At 38.8% G+C, this 13,674-nt stretch overlaps 1 protein-coding gene across 1 annotated transcript; it reads left to right on the top strand.

The window, feature by feature from the left end:
* Positions 1 to 313: 313 nt before the first annotated feature.
* LOC114684056 (periphilin-1-like) lies at positions 314 to 1,570 on the top strand. Its single transcript, XM_037198971.1, is given in 2 exon segments — positions 314 to 1,115; positions 1,118 to 1,570. Coding segments are annotated over 2 exon segments (1,077 nt in total). The 5' UTR covers positions 314 to 385; the 3' UTR covers positions 1,465 to 1,570.
* Positions 1,571 to 13,674: the final 12,104 nt, after the last annotated feature.

Here is a 13,674-nt window from a genome sequence, read left to right as displayed (position 1 = left end):
GAGAAGCTTTTTTTGGTGAGGGGTGAGAGCTACACTTATTTGTAGTAAGTGGAATTCACTTAGGAATTGTACTGATTTAGTCAAGTGGTGGTACTGCATTCTCCTGTATGACACATGCCCTCACTAGCCCCAGCTAATTTCCTAGCTTTCCAGTACCTGGCATGATTTCCCTGCTGTTGAATAGGCCTAAGTCTAATTAGAGAGCTGTTGGTGCGGTTTCAGCAGCATCGGTGGAATGCACGCCTTGGAGAGTTCTGATGACGAATTTTTAGACAATAACAGATTCTTGAGCTGAGCCATCAGTATGGTTGGAAATTGAAAGTGAACAGGAAGGGAAGTAGTCATTTCTGTTCGCAGAAGTCCAGTGGCTTCCACAACAGATGAAATGTGGTCTGAGGGATGGTGTGACTACAAGCGACTTCCAGGAAAACAAGCACAGAGATGGTATGAGTACAAGCGACTTCCAGGAAAACAAGCGCCTCCCTGGAACCATCCCAGTGATGGCAACCATAGAATAATTAATGTTGTGCCAAAGAGACTGCCCCTGGGAGACAAGAGATCATCTCTGCTAGCCAGACCCAACGAAGCAGGCTACAGTAGATACTACTGTCATGTGGATTACCAAGAATGGGGCAAGAGCCGCTGTTTTACTCAGGATCCAAGAAGAGCCCCACCCTACAAAAGAGGCCATTATGACTACCGATGGTCAAGAGATGAGTATTCCACATGCCAACAGCCTCAATACAGGGCCATGAGAAACGGCTTTAGAAGAAAACGTTTCTATTCTTCCCATTATTCAAGACAACGCTCTCCCCATAAACGGGGCGCTCCTGTTTTGAGAGAATCACGTGTGGGCGGGAAGGACTCCCTACACAGCAGATTTGGATCCAGTCTCAGCAGTAGAAGCAGGATGCGCTCCTTCCATCAGTCTCGACGTAGATGTAAAGAGAGAGCCATCCAGTTTTTGAAAACATCAAGAGATACTGTGCCCTCAAGTACTTCATCCAAGGTGTTAAAAAGCCCCAGTCAGCTGACTGAGGAGGAACAGGCTGATGCTGCAAGCAAGAGGGCTAATGAAAATCCCAAGCAGTCAGAAGAAAACAACTTGGCTGAAATTTCGAGTTTGAGATGGGATCCAAGGCACCATTATGTATCAACCAGACAGAAGAACCCGAGTCAAACACAACAGCTGGCCCAGAATTGTGTGAAGACAGCCAGCTTAGCATTCTTTCAGAAGCGATTGCATCAAAAATTACAGAGATTAAGAAGGTTTACCGACAAGTCTGTGAAACTTTTAGGATGGTGGTGGAAAGGCTGGTTGAAAAGGATCGTTCGTTAGAAAAATCTATACAGTTTGCAATGAAGCAGAGTTTGCAAGAAATAGGTGAGCAACATGTTGAAGAACTCAAGCATTTCATTATGGAGTATGATAATTCTACTCCAGATTTTGGAGACCCTTTTTAGGAGAATTAGGGCTCGGTTAAAAAAAATGTTTTTTAAAAGCTTCTAGATTTTTCCCTTTGGATTGTTTCAATCCTTACTATTTTGTGATGAAGAGAAATATTTTATAACTGACCACATTGCTAGTATCAAATAAACATCTACAGTAGCTTTTAAACTCTCTTAATTAGAATATTTTCCCTTTGTGTAGAATCGTTCAATCCATCTTCATTCATTTCCTCCCTTCCAAAAATAATGTTCAATTAATTTTTTAATGTAGCAGTTCTGGAGAGCAGCTCTCTGTACTTAACTCACATTCAATAGTCTTCCATGGTGTGCTGGTCTCAGGAGTATAATTTTTAGTCAGAGATCATTCCAGGTTGCATTGTTAGCATTTTGAGTTGATTTTGAGTTGCTGCTTGCTTTTCTTCTGCTTTGCAACTTTTGGTGATAACACAACATGCTGTCTTAAGGAAGTAGAACTTAGCTGTCTTACAATATTTGCTTTGAGAATAATTCTTATTTTAAGAAGCACGTAAAAAAATCTCTAAAGGACACCTTAGAACAAAACCTTCTTCTCAGGTCATTGAACTTAGTGTGTCTCTTCTATGAAGTGAGGCTTCTAATGGCTCTCTCTGAACAACATTTTAGATAAGACTGATAGGAGGGATAACCTGAGATGCAAGATGCATTTTAACTTGAAATTTCTCAGAAACCCTTCTGGTAGCAATAAAAAATTAGACTATACAACAACCTGGAGTTTTGTTTTAGGCCTGTTCTTTATCAAAGAGGGACCTGACAAGGAGCTCATGCTTGTGATAAAATGACAGATTTCTCTGTTAATTTCTGTGATCTAAGTTCTGTAGACTTAGAGAATCTCCCTTTTCACAAGTGTTATCATAGAAACAAGGCAGAATAAGGCATTGCACCATATGGAATGGGCTCTACAAAGGCAGTTCATGAGCTAGGAAACAAGGAGGACCCTAAGGGGAACTCATGGATCACTCTGGGAAGATGAAACAGAGGATATCTACATGAGTAAACTGGGGTTGAGGGGGCCCATCGGGGGAAGGGGATGGGGAATGAGAATATGGTCAAGCTTTTGGATGGATGGAGTGGGAGAGCAACGAAAGCTATATCTTGATAGGAGACATTACGGGGCCAGGGAGAAACCTGGTGCTAGGGAAATACCCAGGAATCCTCAAGGATGACCCTAGATTAGACTACTGGCAGTAGTGGAGAGTGTGCCTGATCTGTCTACCCTGGTAATCAGATAGGTGAATACCCTGTCATCATCGAGCCTTCATCCAGTAACTGGTGGAAGCAGGTGCAGAGATCCACAACCAAGCACCAGGCTGAGCTCCAGGAGCTAGTCAAAGAGAAGGAATAGGAATTAATTGAGCAAGGTAGCAGGTCAAGATTATGATGGGGATATCTACAGAGACAACCGAACCAAATTTGTGGAAACTCATGAACTTTAGACCAACAGCTTTGGAGCCTGCATGAGACTGTACTATCCTCTCCATGTGGGAGAAAGTTATGTAGCTTGGTCTCTTTGAGGAGCCCCTGGCAGTGGGATAAGGATCTATCCCTGGCTCATGAACTGGCTTTCTGGAGCCCATTACCCATAGTGGGACACCTTGCTCAGCCTTGATGCATAGAGGAGGGGCTTGGTCCTGCCTCAACTGAATGTACCAGGCTTTGCTGTTCCCCCATGGAAGTACTAACCCTTTTGGAGGAGGTGGGGCGAGGATTGGGGTGGGAAGGTGGGAGAAGATAGAGAAGGTATGAGAGGGGGATCTGTGGTTGGTATGAAAAATCAAAAAATAAAGCCAGTTCATGTACCTGGAATAAGTCCTGGTCCTATTTCCAGGGAATGGGATGGAGAAGTAGGGGGGGAAGCAGGAGAAGGGGAGGGAGGGGGAACAGAGGTTGGTGTGTAAAATTAAATGTAAAAAATTGTAAATATAAAATTTAAATTAAAAAAGAAACATAGCAGAAGACTAACCCTTTTGGAGGAGGGGATGGGGGGAGGGTTGGGGGGAAAGAGCAGTGGGGAGATGGAGGAGGGATGAGAGGGTGATCTGTGGTTGATATGTAAAATGAATTTAAAAATTAAAAAATAAAGCCAGTTCATGTACACGGCATAAGTTCTGGTCCCATTGCCAGGGGATAGGATGAAGGGAGCTTGGGGGGAAGCAGGAGAAGGGGAGGGAGGGAGAACAGTGATTGGTATGTAAAATGGAAAAAAAACATAAATAAAAATTTAAATAATAAAAGAAACGTGGCAGAAGACAGCAAGGCCAGCTGAGCTCCCCTGACCTTGTAAGTGAGTCAGTGAACAAGTGAAGAGACAATTGGGACATCCCACTCACTTCTTGATCCTTACCAGCATAGAACTGAGCCACAATATACAATTTATAACATTAGATACTTTAAAAATCACAGCTTTAATTACTGCCCAATTTCATTATCTCCTTTTTTTTTGAGTCAGGGTTTTACAGCCTAGATCTAGCTAGACTGAAAACCATTGTGTAGACCAGGCTGGCCTTAAACTCATAGAGATCCCCCTGCCTTTGCCTTATGCATGATGGGATTAAACCCATGTGCCACCATCCTCAGTTGGTTATGGCCAAGATGTAAGGGCTGATGATGCATACTTATAGGCAGATTTTTTTTCCTTTGAGCCTCCAGCTCACAATAAAAAATGACATGGAGCCATATTATTAATTATGAAAATCTCAGCCTATATCTTAGGCTTGTCCCACTAGCTCTTATAACTTAAATTAACCCATTTATTTCAATCTGTGTTTTGCCTCATGGCTTTTTACCTCTCTTCCATCTTGCACCTCCTGCTCCCTTTCCATGTCCCCTGGTGTCTGTCACATGCCTAGATGCATCTCTCTTCCTCTCTTTCTGCCCAGAAGTCCTGTCTAACCTCTTTCTGCCTAGCAATTGGCCATTCAGATCTTTATTAAAGCAATCAGAAGGCACCTTGGCAAAGACACATCTTCACAGTGTACAAAACAATTATTCCACAATACATGCTTAGCAGTATTTTGTGAAGCTCTTCATTGTGGTACTTTGGTGTCACAGCTGGGTAGGTGTATTTGTTGTTTCCTTCCCTTGGCTGCTTGTACAGCACCCAGTACTATAAAAACTAGTCCTCAGGACACAGACTTTCAGGTCAGATCCAGCTTGGATCCTTCCAGTCCTGTGTCTGAAATACATGGTATTTTCAGCAAGAGACACTTACCTCCAACTTCTGTGAGACAGCCAAGTGCAATGTCAATATCCCATACTGTTTTGGGACTCTCAAATTGCCCTTACCAGCAACTCAAAAGGGAATGTTTCATCCCTGGTACTGGGGATTTTGCTAGACAGTCTATGGCTTTTTGCAGAAACATTGAAAGCTCAGCTGGGGAAATTTTCATTTAAAGTACAGATGTATACACACACAGACACAGACACACAGACACAGACACACAGACACACACATACACAAGCAAACACACACAAGTAATTTTAGGTAAATAATCATTTTCTTAGTTAGGGTTTCTGTTGTTGTGATGAAGCACCATGACCCCAAAACAAGTTGAGGAAGAAAGTGTTTATTTGGCTTATACTTCCATATCACTGTTCATCATCGAAGGAAGTCAATACAGGAATCTGGAGGCAGGAGCTGATGGAAAGGCCATGAAGGAATACTACTTGCTCGATTGCTCCCCATGGCTTACTCAGCCGGCTTTCTTATAGAACCCAGGACCACCAGCTCAGGGATTGCACACCCACAATTTGCTGGGCAATACCCATCAATTACTAACTAAGAAAATGCACTACAGATTTGCCTACAGCCCAATCTTATGGAGGCCTTTTCTCAGTTGAGGCTCCCTCCACTCAGATGATGCTACTTTGTGTAAAGTTGACACAAAACTAGCCAGCACAATCACTGTGGCTTTTTTCAAGCATCCTTACTGATATTTCCACCTCTTCCCCTCCATCCCCATTTGTATTGACCACCTTCTCTCCATTCCAATGAAAACCTCCCCTGTTTTCACTATTTCCCCTCACATCATTTGTATATTGTTATTCTTCACTCTAGGGCTCCTTCCCACGCCCCTCCTCTCTATGCTACCACTTGACTTTCATAGTTTATGCATTTACTCCAGGTTTCTTATTCATATCTGAAGTTTTGAAGGTAGGAATCACAGAAGAATGAGAACAAATGTGCCATTTGACTTTCTGTGTCTGGGTTAATTCACTTAATATAATATTTTCTAGTTCTATTTCTTTGCCTCTAGATATCATTTTCTTTACAGATGAATAGTATCCCACAGTGTATATGCACTGCATTCTCATTACCCATTCATTAATTGAAAACTACTTAGGTTATTTCCTTTTCCTAGTCTATGTGAACAGAGTGACAATGAACAAGACTAAACAAGTATCTGGAGTAGGATGTCAAGAACTTTGGACACATGCCAAAGAACTGCATGGCTTGCACATAAGGTACGTGTTTGCCTGCATGTGTGTTCACACTACATGCATGTCATGTCCACGGAGATCAGAAGAGGGATCAGATCTTCTGGAACTGGAGTTAAAGAATGTTGTCAGCCTCTAGGTAGGTTATGGGAATTGAAGCTTGGTCTACTGCAAGAGTAAAAATGCTCTTAACCACTGAGACATGAGGTATTTCTCTGGCCTATTCTTTGCATTTCCTTTATTGGTAATTATATATTTTATGAATATATTAATTTAGAGTTGTTTTCTGATAGAAATACCAAATAAATCTGAGTGTCAAGTTTCAATAGTAGTTTGTCATTAAATGGAAAGTGCATATTGTGAAAGACTAGCCTGTGACCTGGTGAGCTGAGGACACGGGGAACTTTTCTTCTTAAAGTCCAAGCATGGCCTGGGGCTAGGATTCCATCGAAATGAGTGTGCAAGCACGTCCATTTAATGACTGTGACTAAAATGACAGGTACCACTTACACTCACATTCTCTTACTGAGACTTAGTTTAATGATTCCCCCCAATTGTGAGGTTACTGCTAAATTGCTGCACTCTGGAAAAAAGTATAAGTTTTTCTCAACAGCAAACTAGCAAACTATGTTATTGTGAGTACTAGCAGTATCATATTTTTCTTTCTTTTTCCTTTTGACCTTATGACTTCTATTTTTGTTTTATTTCTATGACTTCTTCACTGTATGTTTGAATGAAAGCAACAACAATTGTATCACTGTTTTCTTTTTGATTTTAAAGGAAACACTTTAAAATTTAAAATATTCAGAATGGTATTTTTTATTTAATTTTTTTCATTTTATATACCACCCTGAGTTCTCTATCCCTCCACTTCTCCTGCTCCCTCCCACATTTCCTCCACCCCACACTCAATATACTCCTCTGAGAGGGTAAGGCCTCCCTTGGGGAGTCAACATTATCTGGCATACCAAGCTTAGGCAGGCCCAAGCCTTCCCCCCCTGCATCAAGGCCGAGCGAGGTATCCCACCACAAGGAATGGGCTCCAAATAGCCTGTTCATGAACCAGGGATAAATTCTGGTCCTACTGCTAGGGACCTTACAAGCAGTTCAAGCCACACAACTGTCACCCACATCCAGAGGGCCTAGTTTGGTCCAATACAGGTTTCTCTTTCTGTCTTTTGGTTAGTTTGGATAAGGACTTATCTATCTCGTTGATTTTCTCAAAGAAACAACTCTTTGTTTTTCATTAATTCTTTGTATCCTTCTCTTTGTTTCTATTTTATTGATTTCAACTCTCAATTTGATTACTTCCTGGCGTCTATTCTTCCTGGCAGACTTTGCTTCTTTTTGTTCTAGAGCTTTTAGGTGTGCTGTTAAGTCACTAGTGTGAGATTTTTCCAACTTCTTTATGTGGGCATTTAGTGCCATGAATGTTCCTCTTAGCATTGCTTTTATAGTGTCCCATAAGTTTGGGAGACAAGAGATCATCTCTGCTAGCCAGACCCAACGAAGCAGGCTACAGTAGATACTACTGTCATGTTGATTACCAAGAATGGGGCAATGGGTGTATTGTACATTAATTTTCATTGAATTATAGGAAGCATTTAAATTTTTTCTGTATTTCTTCCTTGACCCATTGGTGATTCATTCGGGTATCATTCAGTTTCCAGGAGATTGTAAGCTTTCTGTAATTTTTGTTGTTGAAATCTAACTTTAAGCCATGGTGGTCCAATAGAATACAGGACGTTATTCCAACTTTTTTTGTATCTGTTGAGATTTGCTTTGTGACCAAGTTTGTGGTCAATTTTAGAGAAGGTTCCATGGGGTGCTGAGAAGTTATATTCTCTTTTGTTAGTTTGGAATGTTCTGTAGATATCTATTTAGTACATTTGAGTCATAAGATCTGTTAGATTCCTTATTTCTCTGTTAAGTTTCAGTCTGGCCGATCAGTCCAGTGGTGAGAGTAGTTGTTGAAGTCTCCCACTACTGATGTGTGGGGTTTGATGTGTTATTTAAGCTTTAGTAATGTTTCTTTTACATATGTGGGTGCCCTTGTGTTTGGAGCACAAATGTTCAGAATTGAAACTTCATCTTGTTGGGTCTTTCCTGTGATGAATATGCAATGTTCTTCTGATCTCTTTTGATTGATTTTGGTTTGAAGCCTATTTTGTTAGATGGGCATTGAAGTTTATGGAGTTTATCTTCTTCTTGGTAAAAATAGCCATTTTGGCAAGAAACTTTTATTGCCTGGACTGCTTGACAAAATGTTGTATCAACTAGACATGCAGTATACATAGGAAGGTGACCACTGAACTTTGCAAGGAGAAATGGACCTTCAGGTTCCTGTTTTGTAGAAGAAACTGCCAGACATTCTACAGGACACCAAGAGAATTTACTGAGAGACTTTAGGCCTGTGGGATAAAGATGGATTCCCCAACATTGCAGAGAAACTTTCAATGACTGTCCATTCTGCCGGCTGTCTTCCTCAGTCTTGATTTTTAGAAGTTGTTTACAATGTTCTTCCTGTTTACTTAGGTAATATTATATTCTTCTGGGGTCTTTGATGTAGTGGAAGACTAGATAGTTATAATTTTCCTTGTTTATGATAAATGATAAATTAGATATGAAACTTTAGACTCATAAATATTGGATAGATAGAATATTTTCTTTAATTTTGCCAAATACAAATAGACTAGATATTATTACTGTAATTCTTGCTTGATAACTGTTCTATTACATATAATTTTACCTTGTTAAAGTTAAAACCTTCCTTTTTGTTTAGTCAGAAAAGGGCAATGCTGTGGGATAATGCTTTTGTACACTGGTTTAATAAAACTCTGACTGGCCAGTAGCCAGGCAAGAAGTATATGTGGGATAAGCAGACAAGGAGATTTCTGGGAAGAGGAAGGCTGAGTCAGAAATCACCAGCTTGTTGTCCAGGGAACAGCATGTAATGGCACACAGGTAAAGCCATAGAACACATTGCAACATATAGATTAACAGGAATGGACTGAGTTTAAATGTAAGAGCTAGTGGGTAGTAAGCCTGAGCTAATGGCTGAGCAGTTTTAATTAATATAAGCCTCTGTGTATTTACTTGGCTCTGAACAGGAAAACTTTCAGCTACAAGGGAGGAGGGGGATCTGTGGTTGGTATGTAAAATGAATAGAACATTTCTTAATAATAATAATAATAATAATAAAATTTCCTCATTTGTTAAAATTTTAAAAATTATTTCTTAATTTTTTTGGGATATTGGTATATAATTACATCATTTCTCCTTCTCATCCTTCTTCCAAATCCCCATATACCCCTCCTTTCTCTCCCTCAAGTTCATAGCTTTGTTTACATGCATATCTGTATACATACATGTCTATACATATATATTTCTAAATACAACCTTTTCAGTCTGTATAAAGTTACTAGTGTGTATGTTTTCAGGGCTGGCGATTTGGTATTAGAGAGATAAATGGCATGCTCTTCCCTGGGGAAGACTAATTCTCCTGATTTCAGCATTCCTTGGTTGCTGTAGTTTTTTTTTTGTGCAGGGTTGAAGTCTCCTGAGCATCCTCTTTCCTCAGTAAGATTTTAAATAAGATATATCTGATGAAATGATTATGATGGGTATTTTGTCTTTAATGTATCAAAAGGATGAATTATATTTATGGGTTTGCTCATATTAAGCCAGCTTTGTTTTGCTAAGATAAATCTGACTCTAGTAATGTATTTTTGCATTTATGTGTCAGTAGTTTCTGTTTTTGTTTTTTTTTTCTTTTACAAATTTTATGTATTTGTTTGTATTATGGGAAGAGGCATTTTGTCTGAATGTGTATCTGTGCACTAAATGGGTGTCTTGTGTTCTTGGAGAACAAAAGAGGTTGTTATATCCCTGAGACTGGAGATACTGATGATTGTGATCCTCCATGTGGGTGCTGGGAATCAAAGTCTGGTCCTCTGAAATAGCAGCTTGTGCTCTTAGGTACTGAGGTCTCTGTCACACCTGCTATTTACTACTTTATCTGTGTGCATTCATGACACTTGTCTACAAAGTGTCTTAGTCAAGCTGTCTTGTTTTAAGGTCAGACATAAATTAGTCATTTGCTCTCTTCTGGTCTCTGAAAATATCAAATAGTATTTTAATAATCTTTCCTTGGTTAATGGAACATTAGATATAAAAAGTAATCTAAGTCCAGTGTTCACTTTATATGAAGAATTTAAAATAGTGTTTCAAATTTCAGGCTTTCTGTATAATATTTAATTGGTTTGGTAAGGTGTAACTTTGTATGTAGTGCAATTAACAACTCAGTCATCAACATTACTGGATAAGATGATTTATTTTAGTATTTTTTAAGTTACTTTATTTTAAAACACACTTTAAATATTTTTAAACACTGAAATTATACTAATAAATTTTAACTCCAGTGCCAGGGAGCAGGATTTGATGAGTACTGTATGTACATGATGTACAGACATACATTCAGGCAAATACTCAGGAACATAATATAAAAATCTCAAAAAATTTTATTGAAATATCACAGATAAAGATTACTAATTTAAAGTGGGTCTTTCAATAGCTTTTAGTATATGTTATCAATATTCAACCATTACAATACAGTTGTATAATATTTGCATCACAACAAAAAGGTCATCTTTTGTAAAATAGCAGACATTTCTATTCCTTCTGTTCCATACACCTATTAATCTACACTCTATTCCTATAATTCCTCTATTACAGACATTTCATGTAAATGCTATCATACAGAATGTATGAGTTATGGCATGAATCAGTACTTCTTTCCTCCCATAAATGATTAATATTCCATTGTATGTGTTTGCTACATTTTGTTCAGCAATTGATGAACATTTGAATCCTTTCCAGTCACTGTTTATTAGAAATAACTGCTTTCTATGAACAAGTTGTCACTGGAATGCTTGTTGGCAGTGCTCATAGGTACCTATACCTGACTACAATTACTAAGTCATGTAATAACTGTTTTTTCTGAGAAACCATTGAATTCTTTTTATATTCTCACTGACAATGTGTATAGAGTTGGGGAATGGGAAAGAGGGAGTAGACTGCTGGGCGGTGGTGGCGCACGCCTTTAATCCCAGCACTCGCGAGGCAGAGCCAGGTGGATCTCTGTGAGTTCGAGGCCAGCCTGGTCTACAAAGTGAGTTCCAGGAAAAGGCGCAAAGCTACACAGAGAAACCCTGTCTTGAAAAATGAAAAAAAAAAAAGAAGGAGTAGAGTGAGAAATGATGTAAACATAGTACTCATATATAAAATCTCCCCAAAGTTTTAACTGTATCAAATCATTATTAGTAATTGCTGTATGTAATTGCTGTATGTTGCCTTTTAAATGGAGATAGCCTTAGTGAGTATGGAATTATTTGTGTTTTAATTTGCACGTTTCCTCATGTTCTTATTAGAATATTCTTTATCTTCTTTGTAAAATGTCTAATTGAGTTCTTTGCCCATTTTTAAATTAAGAAACATTTCATTTTGTTATAAAGATGTAAGCCTTGTTTACATAAAAATAGATGTTCAAACAAAATACATAGTATTAATAAAAACTTTCTTTCTCTATGGGTTTTCATTTCACTTCCTCAATAGTGTCTTCTGGAGCAGAAACATCTTCAATGTTGATAAAATCAATTCATCATTAATCATGTATTACTTGAGAATTTAGTGTCAAATTTAAGATCACAGAGTCTGAATTTAATACTTTTTTAAAAGAGACTTACTTGCTGGCTCTGGTGTGAGGTCATTAACTGATTTTGACTTAGTTTTTTGTGTATGAAGGCAGAATTTTCTTCTTTTCCTTGTTGAAACCATTTTCACAGCACCATTTGTTGATAAGACTATTCTTTCCCCCATTGAATTATCTTGAATTTTTGTGGAAAATTAGCAGATCTTAATGTAAGATTTTTTTCTGTTTTGACAACCATATCCTATGGAATAAAAGGCTGTACTAGTACCACATTGTGTTAATCTGTGTAGGTTTGTAGCAAGTTTTGAAATCAGAAACGTGTGTCTTCCTGTGTTATCTTACATTTTTGTTTACTCTTTGGTAGCTCACATCTGCTGTTGTGCTAACTTGGTAGTTTTTTCATCTGGAGTATTGAATTTTCCTATTGCTTAATTTCTTTAAGAGCTCTCTCTCTCTCTCTCTCTCTCTCTCTCTCTCTCTCTCTCTCTCTCTCTCTCCCTCCCTCCCTCCCTCCCTCCTCCCTCCCTCCCTCCCTCCCTCCCTCCTCTCTCTCTCTCTCTCTCTCTCTCTCTCTCTCTTCTTTTTTTTCTGGTTTATTCGAGACAGTGTTTCTCAGTGTAGTTTTGGTGCCTGTCCTGGATCTTGCTGTGTATACCAGGCTGGCCTTGAACTCACAGAGTTCTGCCTGCCTCTGCCTCCTGAGTGCTGGGATGAAAGACATGTGCCACCGCTGCCCGGCATTTAAGATCTCTTTTTCTTATTTTCCTTAAGATAATTTATATCTAATTTTTAGACCACAATATCCTTGAGTTCTTTGACCGTATTTGAAATGGTTACTGTAAATTTTTTTATTTTTTAATTTTTTTTCTTTTTTATTTTATTTTACAAAACTATTCAGTTCTACATAACAGCCACAGATTTCCTTGTTCTCTCCCTTCCTGCCCCCCTCCCCTTCTCCCCAGCCCACCTCCCATTCCCACCTCTTCCAGATCAAGGTCTCCCCTGAGGACTGAGATCAACCTGATAGACTCAGTCCAGGCAGGTCCAGTCCCCTCCTCCCAGATTGAGCCAAGCCTCCCTGTATAAGTCCCAGGTTTCAAACAGCTATCTCATGCAACGAGCCCAGGACCTGGTACCACTGCCTAGATGCCTCCCAAACATAGGTTATTGTAAAATTTTTATCCAGTATACCTAACATTGAGCTTTTCTAGGAATAGTTTCCATAATTTCTTTTTTCTTGTGTATGTGCTATACATCTTTTGTTGTTGTTTCTTTGAATATCTCACATATTATCAGTCCCAGACTGGACATTTTAAATAACATTAATTAATGTGTCAGCACCAGAAGTTAGATGGTTGCCCGGCTCTAACATTTGCTTGTTTTTTTTTTATTTTTAATGTTGTTGTTGATTATTGATGTAGAGTATATATTCTTTGCTGTGTGTAATTTCTGATGTCTCCTCTCACTGAGCTATAAACTGACAAAATGAAGAAATTTTCTTAAGTTCCTGAAACCAATTATTCTGCCAGTTATTACTGAGAATCTCTGTATGCATTTTTGTGGGAAACTTAAATACTCAGGCAGACAACAGACAACACTGCTTGAGTCTTGCTAGTGGGTTTCTCAACTCCGAAGAATATATATATATATATATATATATATATATATATATATATATATATAATTCCTCAGATTGTCCTTTTTAAGTTTTTGGTTTTTCAGCTTAACGTTCTTGCCAACATTTCTCAACCTCCTCAGACAGCCTAAAATTCAAACTACCCCTGGATGCTTTCATTAGTCTTCCTTGGGGGAAAAGTCTTTTTTAGCTTTGGGCAAGCCCTGAATCTCGTCCAAAAAAATAAAGTTTTCAATTGAGTGTTCTGGAGAACTAGCTGTCATGTAAAGCCATGGCATTTCTCTGGGAATGGGGCTTTGAAGTAGTTTACATTCTATGCTGTCTTTCCAATGCTTGCCAGGCTGCTGCTTTCCCACATGACAGCTAGCTATTAATCTTCAAGGGTATCCGAACTAGAAAGAAAAGG

This window comes from Peromyscus leucopus, chromosome X (genome assembly GCF_004664715.2).
Source record: "Peromyscus leucopus breed LL Stock chromosome X, UCI_PerLeu_2.1, whole genome shotgun sequence".
Lineage (NCBI taxonomy): Eukaryota > Metazoa > Chordata > Mammalia > Rodentia > Cricetidae > Peromyscus > Peromyscus leucopus.
This window is presented reverse-complemented; position numbering and strand designations above follow the sequence as displayed.